The sequence below is a fragment of the Teleopsis dalmanni genome, chromosome 1, assembly GCF_002237135.1.
Source record: "Teleopsis dalmanni isolate 2A chromosome 1, ASM223713v2, whole genome shotgun sequence".
Taxonomy (NCBI): domain Eukaryota; kingdom Metazoa; phylum Arthropoda; class Insecta; order Diptera; family Diopsidae; genus Teleopsis; species Teleopsis dalmanni.
The window spans coordinates 51,830,973-51,854,832 of NC_051846.1; the positions used below are offsets into that span (position 1 = coordinate 51,830,973).

Genomic DNA, 23,860 nt, shown 5'->3' on the forward strand with positions numbered 1-23,860 from the left:
GATATTTTTTTTATTAAGTTAATTTAGGCCGTGTGCGAGTTCGAGTTAATTGTGGTAAAGTAAATTGAAATTTCCTAGGGATTTTTTCACTGCACTTATATAAATATTTATTTATTTATTAATTGCACTTATTTATTATTTTTGGTTAAAAGTTTTTTAATTTATTTATTTATTTATTAAACATTTTATAAAATGTTCACAATTGTAACATATAATTTACTTAATTTTTAACTAATTTACCCTACTCGACATTCTGGTAAATACCAACATTCGCTGCCATACCGACATAATTTACTATTTCCCTCAATTTACATGAATTCGCACACGGTTTTAACATAAAATGAATCTTTTAATAATTTTTTTATTAAAAAAATAATCTCTTAGATCTATCTTATAATTATAAAAAGAGATATTAATATAATATAGAAGCATATAAAGTCTTCTTTGAAATAAAAATTACTTATTAATAAATAATAAAATTAATTATTTTAATATTCTAAAAGTGTTAAGTATTTAGTTTTGAGATCAATTTGACGTTGAGAGCTAAGGACGTGTACGAGTTAGGGTAAGTTGCGTTCTAAATGAGGGAAATTCTAAGTTGTGCCGATAATGTAGTGATTTGTCGATACGTGTTGATAAATGGCTAAATGTGTGCAGTGCAAACAATTCCAAAAAATCTTCCATTTGGTTTAGCATCAACTTAGCCTTACTAGCACACGTCCTAAATTTTATCCAACACTTTTTAAATTTTATTATTTTATATTTAAATTTCCACTTTAGCGTATCTTAATAAAATGTTAAAAATTTAATGTCAGGTTTAATAAAAAAAAAAAGAAAATTTTACTTCATTCATTTCTTCACTGCTTTTTGTGTGTAATAATGAATGTGGGAGCAACACTCTGATAAAATGCGGCAAAGTTATCACTGTGATTATCATCAACATCACATTAATGTCGGATATGTTTATTTCAATCAGAAAGTTACAAAGGTCATTTTTATGTTGGTCTACTCTGACTTATCGGTTAAAGAATTTAAAAACCGTTCGAGGAAATTTAGACCATTTGATGAATAATAATAATAATAATACAAAAAAAAAAACAAAAATTCCAGATAAAAATAAGTCTATCTCTGTTATAACAGAAAACTCTTGTTTACGCACTTTGATCGGTGATGCTGCAGATGCCAATGTATATTAGTCATGTTACTTTTTGAACGGAAGCTTTCAAATCAGGTATGAGAAGTATTTCAACCGTAATAATCTTGACAAAGAAATTAAAAAGATTTTATGTTTGATTTGTAAGTGACGTAAGTCAAAGAAAAATTGAAGAAAAATTTCATTAATGAATATATTTAAAATGTTATACATCTTTTTGTCCACGCGGTTAAAAATATTTAAAATGACTGAGTTAATGAAAATATGACGCATCTCAACATAAACGCAGCAGCAAGATTGCAATGCGGTGCAACAGTTAGTTGCAAGATGTTAGTAATTTTTTTTACTGATTGATTGAGTGATTTCATTTATGTTGAGTATGAATATTAATATACCATATATGTATATAGTATATTTAGTATATTTTATTATAATGAAAAATGAAGACAATTTTTGAGATTTATTTAGTTTTCAAATTTTTTTGATATATTGCTGCCAGCAATATGCTGTTGACGAATTAACATATGCAGGTAGGTAGGTTGGTTCTTTTGTGGCATGGCAAGCTTTTGTGCTTTGATCAACATTTCTCTTGCAATGTCTTTTCACTTTGAACATTGGCGGTAAAACTTTTGGTGATTTTTATTATAATTTTTTTTATTTAATTTTTTATGTCTTAAAAGAAAACAGATAGCCCAAAGCTTAATGTTATATTATCTCTTAGGAGTTTTTATTTTTATTACTTTGACAATGATTTATCTTAGCTTTATGTACTTTTCACGTTATAAAATTTATTTTATTTTATTTTATTTTGATTTTTATTACATTTTCTACAATTTTCAATACAAATCTAGATATATATATACATTTTTTTTTTTTTTGGTATTGGCTCGATTTATTCCATCGTATTTAAGGTTGAGTAAACGTTGTTGCTGTTGCCTTAAATCTTGTTTGTTTGTAGTTTTTTATCAAATGATTAATCTTTTGTTTATTGGCTTTAAACCGTTTCAATTTTTTCTTTTAGACTTTCATTATTCTTATATTTTTGTTGCCATTATTATATTTATATTATTGATTTTTTTTTAGTTTATTAATTTTTGCTTTTTGTTAATAACATTTTTATCTCGCTTTAATATTTTGGTAAAAAATGTCGTGATAATAAATTTATATTAACAAAATTACCAATACGTTAATTGATTTTTGCTTGTATTCTTGTGATATAATAAATGTTAATTGTTGTTGTTGTGTATCTGTCTCGTATGCAAGTTTATATTGAAGGTCATTTATATAAAAATCATTTTTGCAAAAATTTGATTTAGAGAAGTTTACGAAGTGTATAAAGGGGTTGTAATGTTTTAGAATAAAAATTTTTGATTTCTGGTTGCCACTAAAAGATATACAAATGATAGCAATTAAATTGCATTAAGTTAACAATTTGTATTAATTTACGTTGACGCAATAAAATCATTTCATCTTCAGTGATATAAATCACGCCATATTTCAATTAAGATATCAGTTTTTCCAAGAATCAAATACAAAGATACTTCACTACAGCGTAGCAGAAATTAAACAAGTTTTAAATAAATGTCGGTTATTCTAAAAAAATTGTTATACATTAATATTAACATTTTGTGATAAATGAAGAATGTTGTATATTAATAAGTAAATAATAATTTTTTTTTATAATGGTAAAAATTGATATATAATTTTTATTTATGGAATTATTTTTCAAATTGAAATATAAAATTTTGTTGTTTGTGATAATTATTTATTACTATAAAAATATCATTTATAAGATTTGTAATTAATTACAAGTTCAGTACAAAAATATATAATTATACAATCAAACTTCCATAACTCGAACTTCTATAACTGGAATTTTCTGTAACTTGAACTAAATAGAGTGCAACAGGGTATACAGAGCAAATTACATACAATCACAAAAAAATTCTTTAACTGGAAGTCTCCATAAGTCGAACCTTTTCTTTGCAAAAGAAACAGGGTTTAGAGAGCAAATCACTTGCAATCACAAAAACAATTTTTAACTCGAAGCCTCCATAAGTCCAACCATTTTTTTGCAAAATAGTACTTCGAGTCATGGAAATTTGACTGTTTGTAAATACATTTAAAGAGAAAAGAGTAAAATTTGCAGAAAAATATATTTTAGAATTTCAATTTGTTATGACAGTCGCTATAATTTATAGTATGGTACTTTATAGCCTATAAACTACCATACTAAAAAAAATTATAGTAAAATTTTGTGATTTTTACTAATACATATTAACACTATTTACCGGTTCCAATTTTTCCACTTTTAGTTATCGGTAAATCTGAAATACTAGTCTTTAAAACAATAGAAAATGTTCAAATATGCAATGTTGTAATTCTATGTCTTCTTATAATATGTTTACTGGTTAGGACTATGTCATACAAACAGTCATGGTCACATTTAGTGTTAAAATGTTGTTGTTTTAAAAAAAAATTAAATAAATAGAATAGAATATCAGAGAAAGACAAAAATTTCAATTAAAATTTTATCACTGTGATAAAGCTTATCGTGCCTCGTCGCGTTAGACAGACAGTGTTACTTTGTGAAAAATGTCAAAATTTGTGCCTAATAAGCATCAACATGTATACAATATTTGTCTAAATATTCACGAAATGTTAGTAACTTTTACATTTAGTAACAAAAAATTACCAAAATAATAGTAAAGGTAATAGGAAATTGACAATAGTAATATGGCTTGCGTAATATGCCTTTTGGTCATGCCTAAAAACAGTGTAAAGTTGCTGTTATTATCCGTCATATGGCTGTCTGTGTAACATGGCCCTTAGATTAGGTTAGATTACACCAGCGATACCTAGGGAATCCACTTAGGCCTATTGACTTGAAATGTTCTTTAAAATATAGTATTGATCAGAATTAGTGTCACAAAGAACCGTCATCATAAAAATTTTCCATCTATCATCTAGCTTTTAAAACAAACTAAACATAAAAAATAACAATAATAAATTATGACCCAATACTTGAACGCGATATAAGAATTATGAGTAATCTTACAGAGGCTATGCAACCATTACAAATTCTACTATCTGAAATGAAAAAACAATAAAATTATCCACAAACATTTTTCTAAAAAAAATTGATATAACTTTGATTTATTTTTAACAGTCTATATAGCTTCATTACATATCGTTACAATTCGAATCTTAAACTTAAAATAAATCTAAAATATAAAATTCGTACGTCAATAAGTATATATACACATATGAATACAATAGTATAGGGTTCACACATTTTGCTTTCATTTCAATAGTGGGTTTGGATTTATCCGCGAACAACATCGTACTCGAATTTCAGAGATACGATAAATATCAAAAGATATATTGAATTAAAAGAGTTTATTTATAATTCTCACGTAGTTGAATTTTTAAAATAACTTGAATGTTATATTATCCCATCAAAACTGGGTATAATTACGGATGTAAACTGTAGATTCTGTGAAGAGAATGAGAAGTCGCCCACATATGTGCTGTTAGAATGCCCTGCGCTAATGCACATACGAAATAGACTCCTAGGAATGTATATTCTCACGGAAGAGGCAATAAAACTCTGTAAAGTAGGTTCTATACTACTTTTTATTGACGCGATATGGTTTAAATACCTACTCTGAGGCCAGAAGGGGGCACAATAGACCCGACGGTCGCAGTGCCACATCCCCTAACAATAATATATTATCCGATTTGTTTAAAGATCTTTACTATATGAAGCTGAGAAGGGCAGGAATTAAACTTAAATTAACTTTAAATGCAAGCAAGACAAATTTTTTATACATTTAAAAACAACGACTAAAATTTAAAATAATTGAGTACGAAATAACAACAAATAAAATAAAAAACACCTGTTTTCACACTTTTTTCCAAAAAACTTGATACTCAGCACGAAAATTTGTAAGTGCTTTACAACCATTTGGCGTTGAAAAAGATTGAAGTTGATAAGAGCCGCCGCCGTAATTTAAAGGCGTCTCTGTGTAATAATCGACTTGTAAATGAAAATAAATAAATAAATATATATGAATATATAGAAAAAAATACCTGAAAATATGTGTAGTAATTATTATTATTTTTATTTTTTTATGAAAAACAAAAACGCAATTACTCACGCGAAGTTGAATTGCAAGGAGTGTTTCTATACAAAATTTTTATCTATACAAAGTACACATGTATCTTTTGTGTTGTTAATTGTATTCACGGTATTTTGCACTCTATGACTTTTATAAACTTCATAACAAATGGATTTGTTAAAAGGATTGAAATGCAAAAATTATAATGTCACGTCACGTCGCCTCATATATGAATGCGACAGTTTTGCACCGCAAATTGTTGCCTTGCGGCGACAAATTGTTGCAAGTATATACGATACGTATTGCTGCAAGCTTCCCAAGAACTTCTACATACTTAAAATATTAATGCAAAGCCATGTTTTTAACTTGTTTTTCTTTGTATTCTATATACAATATATATATGTATATACAAAATTAAATTAAATAAAACAAGAAAACTCAAGAAAAAAAAGAAAAAAAAATTATTAAAAGGGTTGCGACATTGCACGGTGCTTCAGTTGTGTAAATATATTTTGCTGTTTGTTTGACGAGCGACACCGCAAAAACGTTGTACGGCATTGAAATTGCATGCTTTTTTCGCTATAGTAAAAAAATAAAATTCGAAAAATATATACATACATATAAACATTCAATATTGATATTAACTGTACAAACAAAGTTATTGTTAAGATATTTCGCTTTAAAATTCGTAAGATATTGCAATCCATTTTTAAAATTTTTTTGCACATATTGTAAATATATTACATTCTTTTATTTATTTTGAATTTTGTTTTTTAAATAAATTTATCTTTAAATACTTTTTTATTTACATGTTTTATTAACTGTATATAAGATAAGTATGTAATATAGCTTATTAAAGTCTTAACCTAAATATTTTGTATAGTATAGTCATATATGAAGTAAATATTAATTTTTTTTTATTTACGAAAAATTGAATTTATAGTATATAAAATATTTTGATAATTTTACGTATACGATTATATATTATATATGTACATATAAGTTAAGAGCGCATAGATAAATCCATTCAAAGAATTGTGCATATTTAAACCTGGCTAATTCAGTAAGAATACTGGAAAAATTCGAATAGCCGGTACTTTAATCCGAATAGAGTGAATACTCTGAACTATAATCCGAATCTGAATAATTCAAAATATTATGCAAATAGTTTAGACTATAGTTCGATTGGTCTGAATAGTGTAACTCTAATCTGAATAGTGCTGAATATAATCTGAATAAAAATTGGGAGTATAACTAATTAGTCCCGACTAAAGTGAAAAACCAAAAATTTGTATTTTTCGAATAGTACACTTCGAATAATAAAATATTATGTAATAATATGTATATTTAATACACTCTGTAGTATTCTAAAAACTTTAAAATAATTTTTTTGAGAAATTTCTTAAATGTTTATATATTCCTAATAAATACATGGTTTTTTTATATTATAGTTTCAATTGTTTCTTATTATTTCTTGCTTATAAATTGAAAAAAAGTTCTATATTTAAATGATTTAAAAAATTAAATAATTAGTGTAATTTTTTCCATATTAATAAGTATGCTTCTGAAAGATTAAAAGAACTTCTTTACAATTGAAAAATAGTTCCATGAGAAAGGAAATTAAAAAAAACATTTACAATTGAAGAGTAATTCCATGAAAATTGATACTTGAATATTTTTAAAATTTCGTAAGAATAATCAATAAAATTAATCTTTATTTCCTTTCTGATAAGATAAAATATATAACATTAAGCTAACGTAATTGTTGAAAGTAATAAAATATACACTTCAGTATTTTTAAATACAATACAAGATAACTTATACAACTTATTAAAACGAAATTATATGGATAACACAATTATTCCTGTGTGTATTGAGTGATTTTAAAAAAATATATATATAAAATGCAATAAACACTCCAAAAAAATTTGCAATACATAATATATAAATATTATAGCATTATAAAATATTTCATATTTATTTCTAATCTAAAATTTAAGAAATTTAAAAGCGTTTTAGGAAACTCATAAGAAAGTTATACTTTGCATATAGTTTTATCTTTTTTAGTAAGTGATATTGCACAAATATGCGTTATATCAACACTTTTTTCTTAGCTAGTAGAGTCATATAGAACTAGTTGTGAAATCTGAAAAATTTGTATCTATTTTTTAATTTAAATCTCAGTATACGAGTATATTAGCAATATATCTATAGTTAGAGACTTGTTTATGGAATTTGGAAGAGTAAAAGTGGGAAAGAATTCAATACATCCAAAATTATGAGCTATGAAACATTTGTTAAGAAATAACTGTATCACTAAGCAGTTATCACAACACGGAAAAATAACTTCGATATAACATCATTAATCAAATACTGTCAAAGTGCACATTTTACTGGAAAGCATTTTTATATAAGATATCTTATCGTATATCTTTTCTTAAAGATATACAAATGTGTTAAATGTACTTTTAATATATAATTTTTAGATTTCTGGAACTTTGCATTATGTAAAATATATTGTAATGATTATCAAAAAACACTTTGAGATATATTGTGAAATATTATCGTACTTCTCTCTCTCTCGCTATGTATATATAACATTTGTCCCTTCAAAAACTAGTACAAATAAAATAAATTTATACATGGATTAAAAAATAATGGAGTTAGCAATGCAAGTACACAATTGTGCTTTATTTCAGTATTTTTTTATAATCGCAAGTAAAAGCTTTTTGTAAAAAAAGACTTTTCTAGAACCAATATTGCCATTGAGTCTTTAAATAATGATATTGAAAAATAATGTAGTATTAAAAGCAATATATAGGTATGTTATGTTGATAAATATATTTTATTCGTCCACATATTTTTTGTTTAATAAAGGTTTTGACCAAATGTAGTGTAAAGTTTTTGTAATGGCAACTGTTTTGATTTTATAGTTCTAGTTTTATTTTATCCAAATACTAATATTGTAGTTAGTATTGTTCAAAATAATTATTCTTGTTTGATTATGAAATAAATGATTTAATTTGATATTATTATTTAAATCAGTTTAGACATATTCAATACCACAATTATATGCTGTGAACTAAAAATGGCATTTGCTTTGATTTTATTCATTTATTCGGTTTCCGTTTCAGTAAGTTTTAAAAATTAAAACAAAAACAAAAAAACCAATGCAAATTGTGAAGTCTAGAGTCTCGCGTTATAATGGAAAATACATAAATAATTAGAAAATATCATATAGAAATCTAAAATTTATAGTTCAAGTGGTATTTTGAGTTAAACAATTAAGTTTATAAAGTAGATATTATATATATGAACAAAATTAGTTCTAAAATTTAAAAAATAAAAATAAATTTTTTTTATTAAATAATTTTGAGCGTTAAAATATTTTCTAAAAGTTTCTAAATATAGTTTACAAAGTATATCTATGTGTTTTTAATAATTTGATATAGTGCTAACAATGCTATTTTAATTATTATAAATATTTTAAATAGTAATTTTTATGATAGTAATTTTTATGATGTTATCAATTCTAGATTTTGAAAGAGATATCTATCCTTAGATAATTTTAATATATTTTATGATTATTTTATTAAGACTTTAAAAATTATGTTTTAATATTTGTGAAGTTGCCTTCTGAGTGCGGATGGAATCTGGCGAAAGCCAGTGGATGGAATACCACTAATATATCTTAGATATGTTGAAGTATTTTAATTGCACTGGAACAACTGTATATGGCAATATAGAATCCAATCGTAATATAATATCGCTGATTGTATATTTCATTTGAGTCATTTATTTAAAAATAAAAAAAAATAAATACTTTCGAAGTATAAGTATTTAGAAAGCAATATCTTTAACTTATCGTAATGTGTTTCCACTTTCATTCAAAACAATAACGAAGTAACATGTTTTATATATATTGTAACTTTCTACAGATAATAAATAAGTTGTTATAATATAACAACTTAAACTTTTCCTTTTTTGTTTTACCTTAATTATCAAACAAATCTTCAATAAAAATTTCTCAAATTTCAGGACTCATATAAATTTTTATAGTCTGCTTTATTTTTATGCATTGAAAATGTTTTTAATGAAATGCAGTTCAATGGCGCCATTAAAAAAAATTAGACAAGGACAATTATTTAAAATAATAAAAAATTGCTCCCTTCAACACGGAGGCATTACTTAATCAAATACAAAAACTACAAAACATAAAATGACACCAACCGCAAAGCAATGCCCTTTAAAGATAAAAGATACTCAGCTTCACATGGTAAGGCATGGTAAGGCCAAATAATCAGCTAAAATGAAATTATATGTGAGAGATAGTTTCCTCAAACCATATAGTAGCATTTATGGCACTTTCAGAAATATATTATTTTTATGCTTGTTATTTTTAAAATTAAGATAAATTTGATTGTTCCACTAAAATAGGGACACTTTTATGTTGATTAATTTTACCACATCTTTGTGTAGATATAATGAAATTAATTTATTATATATGGCCAGTAAGAGAAATGAAAATACATTTATGTTCGTAGAGAAATTACATTGCTCGCAGTACTATATTTATCTGCAGAAAGATTATTGAAGTGGTTATGTGTTCTATATAATATTTCACTACTTACCCAACTATCGAAGCAAGCATGACAAATGTGGTCAATTGAAAAAGATTAGATTCGGTAATATTTAAAAAAAAAATTGATTAAATTTTATCAAAATATTTTTGTTTTTGTAATAGATCGTATTTTTTTTGTAAAATTATATATTTTGTAGAATTACTTAGTAGAAATATGATAAGAATATGTGCTTGTTTCGGGGTTTGTTACTTAAAATTTTCTTGCATTGTAATAGAAAATATTTTTTTATAGACATGCTTACAAGCACGTATTATTATTATTAAGTTTCTTATTTTATTTATACATATTTTGTTAATAGATTTATATTTTATATAACATAATATATAGTGAGCATATAACATATTGTATTATATTCAATTTGAGAAAGCTGTTAATAATGCGTTTTTAGTTTATAGTTCAAACCATCAATTATACTGACAATTCTTCAAACCAAAAGATTTGCGAACACAAAAAATTAGTTGCGCTAAAAAACAGTTAATCAAAAAATATGTAAAAGATTCTTTTTAGCATAAAACAAAAAAAAAAAATGAAAAATAGTTAACATCTTAAAAGAAATTCATAAAAAGTATCTGGCATGCAAAATTAAAATAAACGTCCATTTATGGCAATCAGCAATGCCAGTAAACTGTGTTGAATTCTTATAATTTGCACAAGTGTATTAATTACAGCAAGTTGCTGGCTGGTCTGTCAATCTGTCCGTCATTCAGTTATTCTGTCGGTCACTTAAGCTATATTTAAAGTCTTTCAAGACAAGTCAAGTCGTAAAATCAATGTTCAAACATGCTAATACACTTTGTGCAAAATCAAGCAAACCCGACAGATACATAAACATATACATAAACAGAGCAACAGATCAAAACTGAAACTAAGCCAACACTGATAGCAACGTATCTGCGTACTGACAGATGAACGGTCTTACTTGTTGGTCAGTTGGATGCATAGATGATACATACGAAATGCGCTCGCTTAAAAATAATCTTTAATTCCAACTGAAAATGACTGAGCCATAAGCGGCAGCAGCAGCAGCAGCAATATTAGCGAGCGGCATCAATTACTTTTCTTGCAAATTGTACATTTGGAGCAAATTCATTTAAATCTCACTTTGTTTAGTAAGTTTTATTATTATTATTTGTGTTTTTCTTAGCCATCACTGAATTGTACGTGCTTTGTTGATTTGTAAGTTTCAGTATCTTGCAAATATTATATCGCACATCCAGAAATCTTTTTCGCTACACCAGCAGCATCAGCATCAGCAACAGCAACAGCATCAGTAGCAGCAGCAGCTGCAATTCCAGCAATCGATCGTATAGTATAAAAATAGCGATACAATAATTTACGATTACAGACATTGTTTGTATGCATGTTTGTATGCATATGTGTATATCAATTCGATACAAAATCACTAGATACAATTTATTTGCTATGATTATTACTGTCATTGTAGTTGTTATTGTAGTTGTTGCTGTCGCTGTTACCTTTAATTATGGCGTACTTAGTGTCAGCAGCTGTTAGCTTAAAACGAGAATTGTGTAATTGAAACTCCGTGTTTATCGGTTAAATGTATGGGTATAAAAGTCTTACTCAGACGTGAGTAGTACACAAATTTTTCTCTGTTATGACCATGAGTATCGGCTGATATGAAGTGTAACTAATCGAGACTTATTTGCGTTATACGATTTTAATAGTATTTAAACAAATGTTTGGGTTTATCTCAGCACTAATTAAATATGTGTACATACCTTACATATATTAAGTATATCAAGTACAAGTTTCTTTAGAACTAATTACAGTTTTTTACAAGAATGTAGATAATTGTAAGTATGTTAATTGCTATTTAATCATGTAATTAGCAATTAATTATTAATTATCTATTTATTGCTCTTATTCAGAAATACAAAATATGTAATAGAAAATAGACTGTTTTCATTTTAAAAATTTAAAACTGAAGTAGGAATTATATGAAATATATAAGTATAGGAAAAATACTGTAATTTAAATAAGTTAGTATTACGTAGTATAGCAGATTAGTAACAAATTTTTGAGAAAGCTTTAACATTAGATGAAACGATTTTTAATAAATTAACAAAAGATAATCTTGCGACCACAAAAGGTGTTAGGAGTCATATAAGTCCTAGTGTTGTTATGATATGGCAAACTAAACTTAATTGTTGGACTTTAATATTCTTTAATAGTATGTAATATTCTTTATTGTTTAAAGTTTTGGAACAAAAAAAATTGTGACATTCTTTAAGGGTGATCTAGAATTAGAAGAAAAATACTAAGTCAAGAACTTCTATTCCTATCTGTTATTTAGAAATTTTTAACTATGTATATGCATTTTGGACTTTATTTGAAATATTGAATTTACTTTCACCTAGAAGCTCAGACCCTTGTTATTTTTTATTTAATTCTAAAATATTGTTATAAATATATTTTCTATAATCACTTAAAGGTTGACAATAATATATTGCATTGGTAAAAGAAGATAAATATCTGTAACTCAAATAATTGTCATTTTATATCTATTTCATTAAAAGATTGCTATAATATACTTAATATTAAAAATGCGTTTATTACTCTTCACATAAATATAAGTATATAACTTAGAACATTTCTATAATTAATAAATTATTTGCAACGGATAGTTTATTATTTACAAAACACCTACTATATAGTACACAAAACAACATCAATGTTGTTGCATATTTTTTTTCAATTTTTAATTTTGCATTGAGCATATCATATGAAGTTAAGATGAAAGAAAATAAATTAAAACGTTTCGTTTACTGCAATAATTTGGAAAATATAAGTTAAAAAAAGTGTTCAAAATGCAAAATATCCTTGTATTCTTATATAACATATTACTATAAATAATTGTATTTATTATTCTAGTTTAAAAATATTAGAAAGTAAAATGTTTCTTGATTAAATGAAAACTATAATTCTCTTTTTTTTTTTGTTCAACAAAAAAAGTGTATAAAAATTTTAATGAATTTGTATACATTTCGAATTAGTTTTATATATAAATTGATGTTTATTGCTATATATTTGTCAAAATTGTTAGTATATTTGATAGTACTATTGAATTGTAAAATATAAAATTCTCAATAATAAATTCCTGAGTAGTGTAAAAACAACAGAAAAAGCTTAATTTTTTTTAATTTAATCATCTTTTTTTACAAATTATGCAAAAACTATTATTTATAACTTGACTTATTATATATGTTAGAGAGAATTTATTAAAAAATACATCTGTTCAGCTGTTTCTTTTATTTTTTAACTTGTACAAATTGCTTGACAGTCTACAAATTAACAGTTGATAATTAAAAAAAAAATTATTTATATATGTGAGTCACTACAACTGTTGTTAAGGGATTTCTGAAGGTGAAATTGAACAATATAAATTATTGTTAAGTTGTATTCTATATAAAAGTTGACTGAATCATAATGTTTGCACTGCCAACGTGGTTTTCAAAACTTATTTTTTTTTTTAAATATGATAATTTTAATTATTGGTTAAAATAAGATATTTGGTTAACAATTATATGAAATTTGATAAGAAAATGAGTTATATACTGATATATTACATACTATATTGTATGGTATGTTAATTTTATAAAAATGAACACCAGAAGGAGCATTAACATCAAGCAAGTTCAAATTTTATATTAAAAAATTTTAGATTGTAAGGAAGGGGAATCAATCTCATGTACATACATATCAAGATATTAGATGAGAAAAGGAAACCGATCATGTACATAGATATTAGATAAGAGTATTCAGACAAAAATCGTTGGTAATTTAGTAACTTCGGTTAATTTTTACGTATAATTTGATTTTAGTCAATAATTTTGAAAAACAAAATCCACATTAAATTATCCGAACTCCGAATTACGAATATGGGTTCTCATTGTCTAAAAATTTAATGTGTTAAAAAACGTTGATAAAATCTATCATATTTTATCTTTTATCATGTTTTTGTTTTTTTTTCATCATATCTTATTATCTTATTTTATTTATATCTTATATAGAGAAACTAATTATATTTTATATCGAAAAACTAAAATATCTATTGCTTTAATATGAATTTTTATAGCTAATAATTTTAGAAAAAAATTTAATAAAAAAGGGAATTTTTATAATTTATATAAAAAAAAACTATTGGAAAAAGATATAGTATTGTGTTTTATTCAACAAAAAATTTATATTAATAAAATTTTTTATTTAAAAGTCAAGAGTTATGTTTAAAATTAAGTTCTTATTAATAAATAAAGAAAATTTTTATTAAATTGAATAAAATTCATTAAATTGCATAAAAATTAATTATATTTAAACATTATTTCATCATTGCAAAATTCTCTTATGGGTGCATTCACGATTTTTTTGCAGTAAACTTTAAAATTTATTTCATACGATGACCGCATAAAGTTGTCATTTCTTATTGACTCTACGGTTACAACATACAAATAGAATACAATTTTGATATTTATGGGATTATTATATAACATAAATTTTTTTTTCTTACGTATGTAATATTAAAAAAAAATTATCTTTTAGCTACCCAATTTGGTAAGTGCGACATTTAAAAATTGCCGTTTTAATGCAGTTCCATTATCAATTTATAATCAAACTAAAGGCAATAACGACAATACCTTAAAGACTATAAAAAACTTGGTGACAAAGCGTCGATTTAAAAAATGCAATTTACCCAATGCAAGAGAAACAGCTTCTTAAAGGCTTCAGCCACCAGCGTGAACAGACAGTTGCTTGGTCGCATTTGCAGTGTCTGAATGTATATATGTTATGTATGCAAGCGCCTATTAAAAATAAAAGTCTGAAAAGCGATGGTGTCACATGTCAATATTACGTTGCCAATGGCTTAATCTTGACTTTAATCTCGATTCGCATAATATACACAGTTTATGAAAGCTACTAAAGACAGTTGCACTCGCTGAAACCAAGCGAAATACTTAAGCCCAGTGAACGAGTCAATTAGCTCAGAAAATGTTATTATTAATTTTAATTAACAGTTAAAGAGTAGAGTAGCAAAACTCATGAAGGCCAGAATATTATTAATAAACTGAAGAAATAAGTCCAAGGTGTCTTAAAATTTGTGAAAAACATATCCGTAAAAATACTTCGCTGTTGACATCACTAACCTGTTTAATCCTTATTGGTCTTGTTATGGGTACATCATAGTCCATTGGACAATAGCTGCTTGTTTTATCCAACATCTTTTATTTTCAGTGCAATTAAATTAAGTTTATAGTATCAAACTTTCCAAAATTCGTTTAAATAAATTAATTTTAATTTACTTGTGAAAATACATAATGTATTGTTGTTTATTAATTTTTATTCTGGGTTATAATTTTTTTAAATATTATTTAAATTATACAAATATATTTAATCCAGGACAATATATTTGTTTAATATTATTGAATAATATTACATCTGATTGATATATGAATTTTAATATATGTTGCCAAAAAAAAAACTGTATTTTCGGTTTCTTAAAAATTATTTAATTAATTTATATTTTCAGCTTAACACTCTTCTCAAATGTGTTTACAATATTTTTTTAAAAATATTTAAAATATTTAAGATTTCTTATGTCGGAAATATGGCTATCAACTTGTACCTTTTTGTTTTGTGTTTATTGTTACTACTTTTTTTGTTAAAACAATTTTTTTTATATTTATTTTTTGCAAATTCAGCTTGAAATCAAGTTTAGCTTGAAGAGCAACTCACAAAAACAAAAAATACGTCTAAATACAATTCATTTATAAAAATAAAAGAAATTGCCAAAAACTGCTGAACTAATTCGTATTTTAATGCCGTTTCACAAAAACAAAACACAAAACACAACACACACGAAACTTTGTCGTACAAAGTATCTCTTTTATTTTCAGTTGAAAAATACCGCGATTTAAGCGCTTCGCTCACAAAACATACCACAACGCAGCAAGTATTTCATGGAACTAATCTGTTGAGGGTAAAAACAATGTTAACGAGTATCTTTGTTGATGCGATTTGTGTTTTGTGTCTTTTAAACACGATATTGTGCTTATAAACATTTGTTGCTCAGTTTTCTGATATGAAATGTTTATATACATTTTAATGATGTTTTTTAAGGTATTAAGCTGATTTAAGCGTTATGATTGATTATTTTATATTTTTTTTCAATTAATTAACCAATAAATTTAGTAAAACAGAGTCAAAAATTTTATTTTCTGTATAAAATAGTATAAATAGCATTTAAAATATATTTTTTATAAAATATAATCGAAAAAGATAGAAATCTTCGAAAGAAATCATGTGAAAGTCATATATAACTTAAATATTTAAAAATATTTATATATGAAAAAATTAAGGCGTGCAAGTCAAAGATAACAAATATAAATTTAATATTGTAAAAAAACTTGGACTTATATTCAAATCAATTTTTAGCATTTTTGGCTTTTGTTTTGTTTATGAAATATATTATGAATTATAACGAAAAATTACAAAAATAAAATATATGCATTTTTAGTTGATTGATGGAAGTATATAAATAGATTTTTTTCATATTATATTCTAAAAATATCTTTAAATTTTAAAATAATTAAAAAATGAGATTAATTATGAATCGATTATTTTTAGTGTTTTTCAGAACTTTCAAATTGAAGAATTAATTTAGAGTGTGATAAAAATCAATGTATAAAATAATAATGTTTAAAATACTTAAGTGTATAAATATATATTTTTTTTAATTATATATAGTGAAATATAACATATATAGCACGATTGCAATTTAGAGGATATAACAATTTAATAACTTCACTACAATGTACGCCGATTTATTTCCGAGATTCCGAGATTTAAACTTGTGTAAATAGCTTACACAAACAAAAAACTACACACGCCAAAACTATGTATATATATATTAGTATATATATACCATATATATTTATTATATAATATATATATATAATTATATATATATATATATATATATATTATATAAATTTAATTATATATACTATATATATTTATATCTATATTATTTAGATTTTGGTATATTAATTATACTCAATATATTTGTCCGTTGCATATGGTCACGGAAAGGTTGCCGACCAATTGTAAGTGTTGTTTAAAACGACAGATGTTCAAATAATTCTTTTAAAATTATATTTAATAATCTTTATTACACTTTTATTTATGGCTATATTCAATATATAAAATAAATATATTTGTGATAGGGATTATAGGAACTTGAAACAGTATTTTAATACTGTTTGTGTGAAGCAAAAGCCATTGTTGTTCTTGTCATAGTCCATATACGGCTTATAAGTGGCGCTGGGCTGTCGATTTTGGCGAGTGACTCTGCAATAAATATAGTCTTTGTTCTGTTAGCAGCTGAAGTAAGACACCTTGACAAGAATTTATTTTATTTAGAGAAGGATCTAAAAGATAATTTTTTAATCGATCTATTTTGTTTAGAAGAGTACAAGTCACATAATTTTCTAATATTTTATAAAAATTTGGCGTTTCATTCAAATAAGCATTTACAGTCACAGTCACATAGTAACTCGGCATTTTAATATTAATCTATTAATTTTTCTAAATTTATTTAGCAGAATAAATATATAATTGATAAGTATTTGGATGCATCAAAATGAACCCTACCATCTTTCACATTACAAAGAATATATAATAGCAATTAATATTTAAAAGACAAGTTATTAATTATTTTAAAGCAATTGTGCAATCCGATTTTAAAATCCTTAATTTGCAGGATTTCCACAACAAGCCTCTTGTGGAACGTGAAACATGTTGCTGGAATTGTTTGCAACATATTTGTGGAACAACTCGCTGAGAATAAAAATTATTGCTTCCTAATCAAAATTTCAGAAAATTTGTTTTATAAGGTGTAACGAAAGATATATTTTAAGTAAATCTATTTAGGTTAAATAAAATAAGAAACAGGACATTTGTATTATGCGAAAAGTAGGTGGAATATAAAAAGCAAAGTAAAAATAAAATTTCTAATGGCGAATTTTGGATTCCTGGTATTTCTGCATTGTATTTTTCTGAAGTGTGAATGTGTTCAAGTATTTTTTACGGCATGACAATTGTCAGCAACATTTACTTTTTGTCGTTTTTTTTCTGCTTATTGTTAAGATTTAAAAACTGGTTTGATTTGTAAACAAAAGGAAATACCTTTTGGTCGTGCGTCAACTTGTAGATACAAAAAAATTTATTGAATAAAATAAAATATAAAAAATAATAGTAATTTAAAATATTATTAAAAAAAATTCGTATATAATTAAATAATACAAACGAAAGGGTTGATATTAGTACTTGTAAATTAAATTGCTTTTATAATTTTTGCAATTTATGCAAATATTGTTGACACGTTTCAGTGAGCAAAACAATAAAAATAAATCTTTTGTTAATCAAGTATTAGGTGTGTTGGTCTACTTCCTAAAGTTTTATAAGTTGTGTGGAAGTACTTTATGTCAGCACATTTTTGGGTTTACGAATTGAAAAATCATGAAGTGAGCCAAAGCAATTATTACATACACACATACATATATACATATTGAACTTATGCTATTTTAGGAGGGTTTATAAAGTTTGTCAATAATTGTGTAAAGTTGCAAAGAGCTATTAAAGAAGCCATTAAATTCAAGATAATCCAATTAGAATAATCGATTTGGTTATTTAATAAAATTACTATGTGTTTGAAAAAAACGGATTAAAATTTCGTAAAAATATTTTTCATTACCGGATCGCAATGATCTGATGTCCTATTAGGTAACTAACTAACAGTCTCAACTTTTACCTATTGAGCTGATATGTCCTTTTGTAATCAAAGGGGCGAACCAGCTTTGTATGCGGCGCCATTCGAAGTTTACTCACTATATAGTACTATGCGATACTGTTATGGATCAAATAATTCTACAATAGCCTAAATTTTTGTTTCAGAGTAGCAAAAAAATACTCACAACTTACGAAAAAAAACATATGACGCAACAACAATACTTTTAAAATCTTTAAAGTTAGGATTAATTAGCAAAAAATTTTGCGTCTTAAGTTGCAGTGTGGCCAAATTAAAAAATTAGTCTATTATAAATGTTTACTGGAAATATGTAGCAAAATTTCAGTAATACGTTAAAATCATATAAGCATTTCATTTACTAATAAATTCAAATACATAAATATATGTATGTATTAAATAAAAATGCTTACCATTGTCGTTTTAATATTAATTTCGTTTTATTTTTTTTTTGAATTAATTAATTTTTACTGCTTACAATTTTTTTATTTTATATTATTCATAACACAACAAACAACATATGTCTAAAATAAGCATTTAACATATTTTAAAAGTGATGCCAATTTCTTTCAACCAGACTTAATGCTGTTTTTTCACAACTCTGAAAGAAAAAATTACGGCTAATAATGTGTCGATTCACAGAATTTTAGGATTCAATCGGTTATGTATGGTGGTTTCTACATTTATTGCTATCAATTTCAACATAATTAGGTATTTTGTATTTTAATTTGCTATTAGCAATTTGCCAAAGCATAATTTCTAAGAGTTTAACTATAAATGACCGCTTAATTGTTTGTAAGGAAATAGGTGTAGGCTTTTTTTTAATAATTTAGAAAGATTAAAGCAAGTGGATTAATAGTTAATTATTTCTTAATATAAATAGTTATAAAAAAAATATAATATAGAAAATAAAAAATTTACTGGCTTAAAGCGAATTAAATTTTTGAGCGCTTTTAATACCACTATATATTAAGTTAATAACTTAAAGTGCCATCAAATTGCTTTTTTAATTAATATGTATCAATTTGTATATTTGCTTTTTATTAATCAAATATATTAATTTGCATACCTATCAAAAATGTTACTGTAATAGTATTAAAAATCATTCAAACTAAGTCAACAATTTTTCTACCTACACACCAAGAGAACTGATTCATTGTTGTTGACTGCGTAGCCGAAATAAAATAAAAAAATAAAAAAATAAAAAAATCTTTATGCTTGTAATTTAGATAAGAATTTCGTAAAATTTCTAACATTTCCATTGAAAGACTTTCGATAACCTAACCGCATTGTGGGTTGTTGATTGCGGTTTATTTTTTACTCATCATTAAAAACCAATCGAACATTAACAATAAAACCGAAACGATTTCGAAATCCATAAAGCAAATGCCAAAGAAATTTGAATTAAATGAAAATGTCAGTTTAACAATAGAAGTGTATGCAAATGTCAAATGTCAATAGTGAGCGCTTTCATATCAAAATATCAAAGTGGAAGCGAGGAGTGTCGCTTTATAAATTATACACAGATTAAACATAATCAACCAACTTCAACTGCATACAAATCAAACACAGATACAAATACATACAGACAACTTAAATGAGGACGGACAACTTAAATCAGACAAAACAAAACAATTAAGACTTCCTTTAGCTCTGCATGACCCCGTGTTGAATACTTTCTTCAGTTGGAGCATATCAAACTTCAAAATCAGGTTCATCAAATAAAAGTATCTCATGACCCTTAAGTAAACATATACGTAGATATAACGTAATCTACTGTTTTTTGTGTGCAATATATATAAGTAGAATACAAATATTGTAAAAAAGGTTGACAGCAATAACGTCCTTTTTATGTTATGTAATTTGAAACTGCAATTTAAGTGAATCTGTTGCTACTTCATGCTTTTCAGACATGAAATATTAAAATGTTGTATGTGCCGTGCATTTTTAAATAAAAAGTCATAAAAAGAGTTTAACTGTCTGTGCGGTCATGGTCATTCTTCCTGTGTGCAACTCAGTGACAAAGTATAAAATGTCATTGCCTTCTGGTATTTGAGGTCGGCGTATACCAAAACAAATACCAATGGTAAATAAATCTGTTCTGATATTTTTCAAATATTAAATTTTTAAATGGAAATGAACTCAACTCTAGTGACATTTGCTTCCATTTACTGTTCTATATAAACAAAGAATGCACAGAAAGAGTTAAGCTTTTAGTATGCACACAATTCTTCAAAATTGATCATAAATCATGCATCATGCCTATAAATAAAAAATTTTATATTAAAAAAACTTTTTGGTTTAAAAAACATCTTATGAAACCAAAAAAATATGGTAGTTTTGTGAAATAAGTATAACGTTTAATATGACATAAAATTAAGATATGATTCAATTAAAAAAGGTTATCCATTTCGGGGTCTTAATTTATTATACACGACATCAAATGTTTAGGTTAATGTTGACTATATATAAAAATGATTTTTTGTATAGAATTTCCTTCATTTTTTGTTGGACAGTAAAATATCACAAGTAACTGTCAAAAGACCATAATATCTACAGAAAGTTAGTGTATGGTGTGACATTTGTTTTGGAGTTGTTAGAGACCTGTTGTTATTTGAAAATAATAAAGCTATGACAAGAACCTGTGATTTGTTTTTGATTGGTAAAACCACGTAATTACTAGAGATAACGTGGTTTCAATAGAACAGTGCCATAAGCCACACAACACGTCGTGTTTTGACTTTTATGAGCTAGAAATTTTCCGGATGTGTAATATCCCGTTTTGTGTGAAAAATATAATTGACCACCAAAAACATGCAATAGGTCAACAATGGACATTTTTGAGAGGTCATGCATAGGATTGCCACTCCACCATTGACTACATAATCACACTATGACATAACCTGGAAAAAGCCCACGAACATGATATAGACACTCACTACCTTTTTGTCCATTATAAAGCAGCTTTCTATAGCCCCATAAGGGATCGCGTTTATCCCGCAATGTCTGAACATGGTGTCCCTGCAAAGTTAATATGATTCTGCAGATTGACGTTAAGCAATACCAGTAGCTCCGTCAAGGTATCATCGAGTCTCTTCGAACCTTTTGCTACCATACGAGGCTTTAGATAAGGTAATTCCTTATCAATTGAGAATATCACTTTTCAATTTCGTTATGGAAATACGCAGGGCAAGTGTTCTTCGTAATGGAACAATATATTATGAATGCGTCAAGCTGCTTCCTTACGCCGACGACATTTAGTACTACTAGCTAGTGATTGGCAACTATATCAGCTAGTGACTATTTTGACTCTGTCAAGGTTTTCATTTATCTTGGTACCGCTATAACAAACAACTATGATGTTAGCTTGGAAATCAGATGAAGAATAATCATTGCTATAGGTGCTACTATGGGCTCAGTAAGCAATTGGGATGTAGAGCTTTTTCTCGACAAACAAAATTTACGCTTTATAGGTTGTTCATCCTTCCTGTGTTTCTGTATGGACGTTATCACAGAATGATGAAGCAACACTGGGAGTGTTCGAGAGAAAAATTCATCGTAAAATGAACTCGTCCTCTACGAGTTGGCGATGACTACCGCATACGAATGAATCAAGGGCTGTACAAGCTTTATCACGAGATTAACATTATTGGCTTGGTGTAGATATTTGAATGCCCGCAATTTAAAGTATGTTTTGTATTTAAAATATTATATTAAGGAAAAATTACTTAATAATATATTCTTAACATAATATTAAGAATAGAATGAGATCACTTCATAAATTTAGTAGTATTAAAAATAATTCTGAATATTATTTATTGTGGTTTACAAATATTACAATTGAATTTACAAATTTTTTTAATAAAATTCAAGGAATTTATTTAACTTGAGACACATTTACACTCAAAAGAAAACAATAAACAGAAACCAATTTTTAAATTGAATTAATTTTGATTGACCACGACGTCAACGGAATTTTAAATAAGGAAATTGAACGGCTTTTATGCAAATTCAGAATTTAAAATGTATTTTGTGGTAAAAATTAAAGACCACAAGTGTATATTAGGAAATCGCCCCTTGGGATGAATTTATAAAAAAGAAGGTACATTTATTTGAAAAAATATTTGCGAAGCTGTTTTGAGAATGACTTTATTTTAACAAAATTTTGTTTGTTTTTTAGTTAGACGATTTTGTTTTCATTTTGTTCTGAAAAGTGAATCATTTCTTATTATACGTAAATTATTAAATTCATTTAAAAATTCACCTGTTTCGTACTTAAAAAATGATAACTGTTTAAAACTAATTTGCAGTCGAGTATATATATATATATATACATCTTCAATTTTTATCTTAATAAATAAACAATACATATCTTTTACTGAATTATTATTTTTTATATTTCTCAAAAAAAAAAAACGGAAATGGAGTTGCGATACATTTTGTTAATTATTTGCTAATTATTTTATTTTTCTATTTTACTGTGTATATTTGTCATTTAAACGTTAATTTCTATATCATAGCAATAATATAGTAAATAATTCTAATAATAAAATAAAATATATATAAGTAAATATTAACAATAATTTTCAATTTGTTGCAAATAATTGCAATTTGATATAATAAATCAGGCGCACGTGTTTGCAAATAAAGTCCGTTGCCACCCTCGTATCCTGCTAACCAATTTTCGTAGATAATTAATGAACTGATGTAAGGATATACTTCTATTGCAGTAACAAAATTGACAATTTGCGATTTGTATTTCAATTCCGTATTGCATTGGCGCCTATCGATAACATGAGTTGTTATAAATGACATGAATTCACCCTCAAATTTTGTCCCGTAGCTTAGATAAGTCTGAAGATAAGTAAGATATTTTAGCTATAACGTGCAAGTAGCACATGTCCGATTAACAGCATTTATTTGACTCGGTTATTTTACTTATTGCTTATATAAGAAACACTTTATTTGAAAATTATTTTCGGATATTTAAATATATGTATAAATGTTAATATAATTAGTAGTCATTTTTAGGGTTCCGTATCAGCATCATGTACACACAAAATTATAGGTTTAAGTAATATGATATGTATGAATGTAATAAACAAAAAAGTGAAATTTAAATAAT

At 25.6% G+C, this 23,860-nt stretch overlaps 1 protein-coding gene across 1 annotated transcript in view; it reads right to left on the reverse strand.

Moving 5' to 3' along the window:
- Positions 1-15,249, reverse strand: part of LOC119684101 (breast cancer anti-estrogen resistance protein 1-like) — a 51,983-nt gene extending 36,734 nt beyond the window's left edge. Inside the window, exon 1 of the mRNA XM_038098054.1 lies at positions 15,077-15,249. Coding sequence (XP_037953982.1) covers positions 15,077-15,151 — 75 coding nt within the window. The 5' untranslated portion in view covers positions 15,152-15,249. The remainder of the gene's footprint in view (positions 1-15,076) is intronic.
- Positions 15,250-23,860: the final 8,611 nt, after the last annotated feature.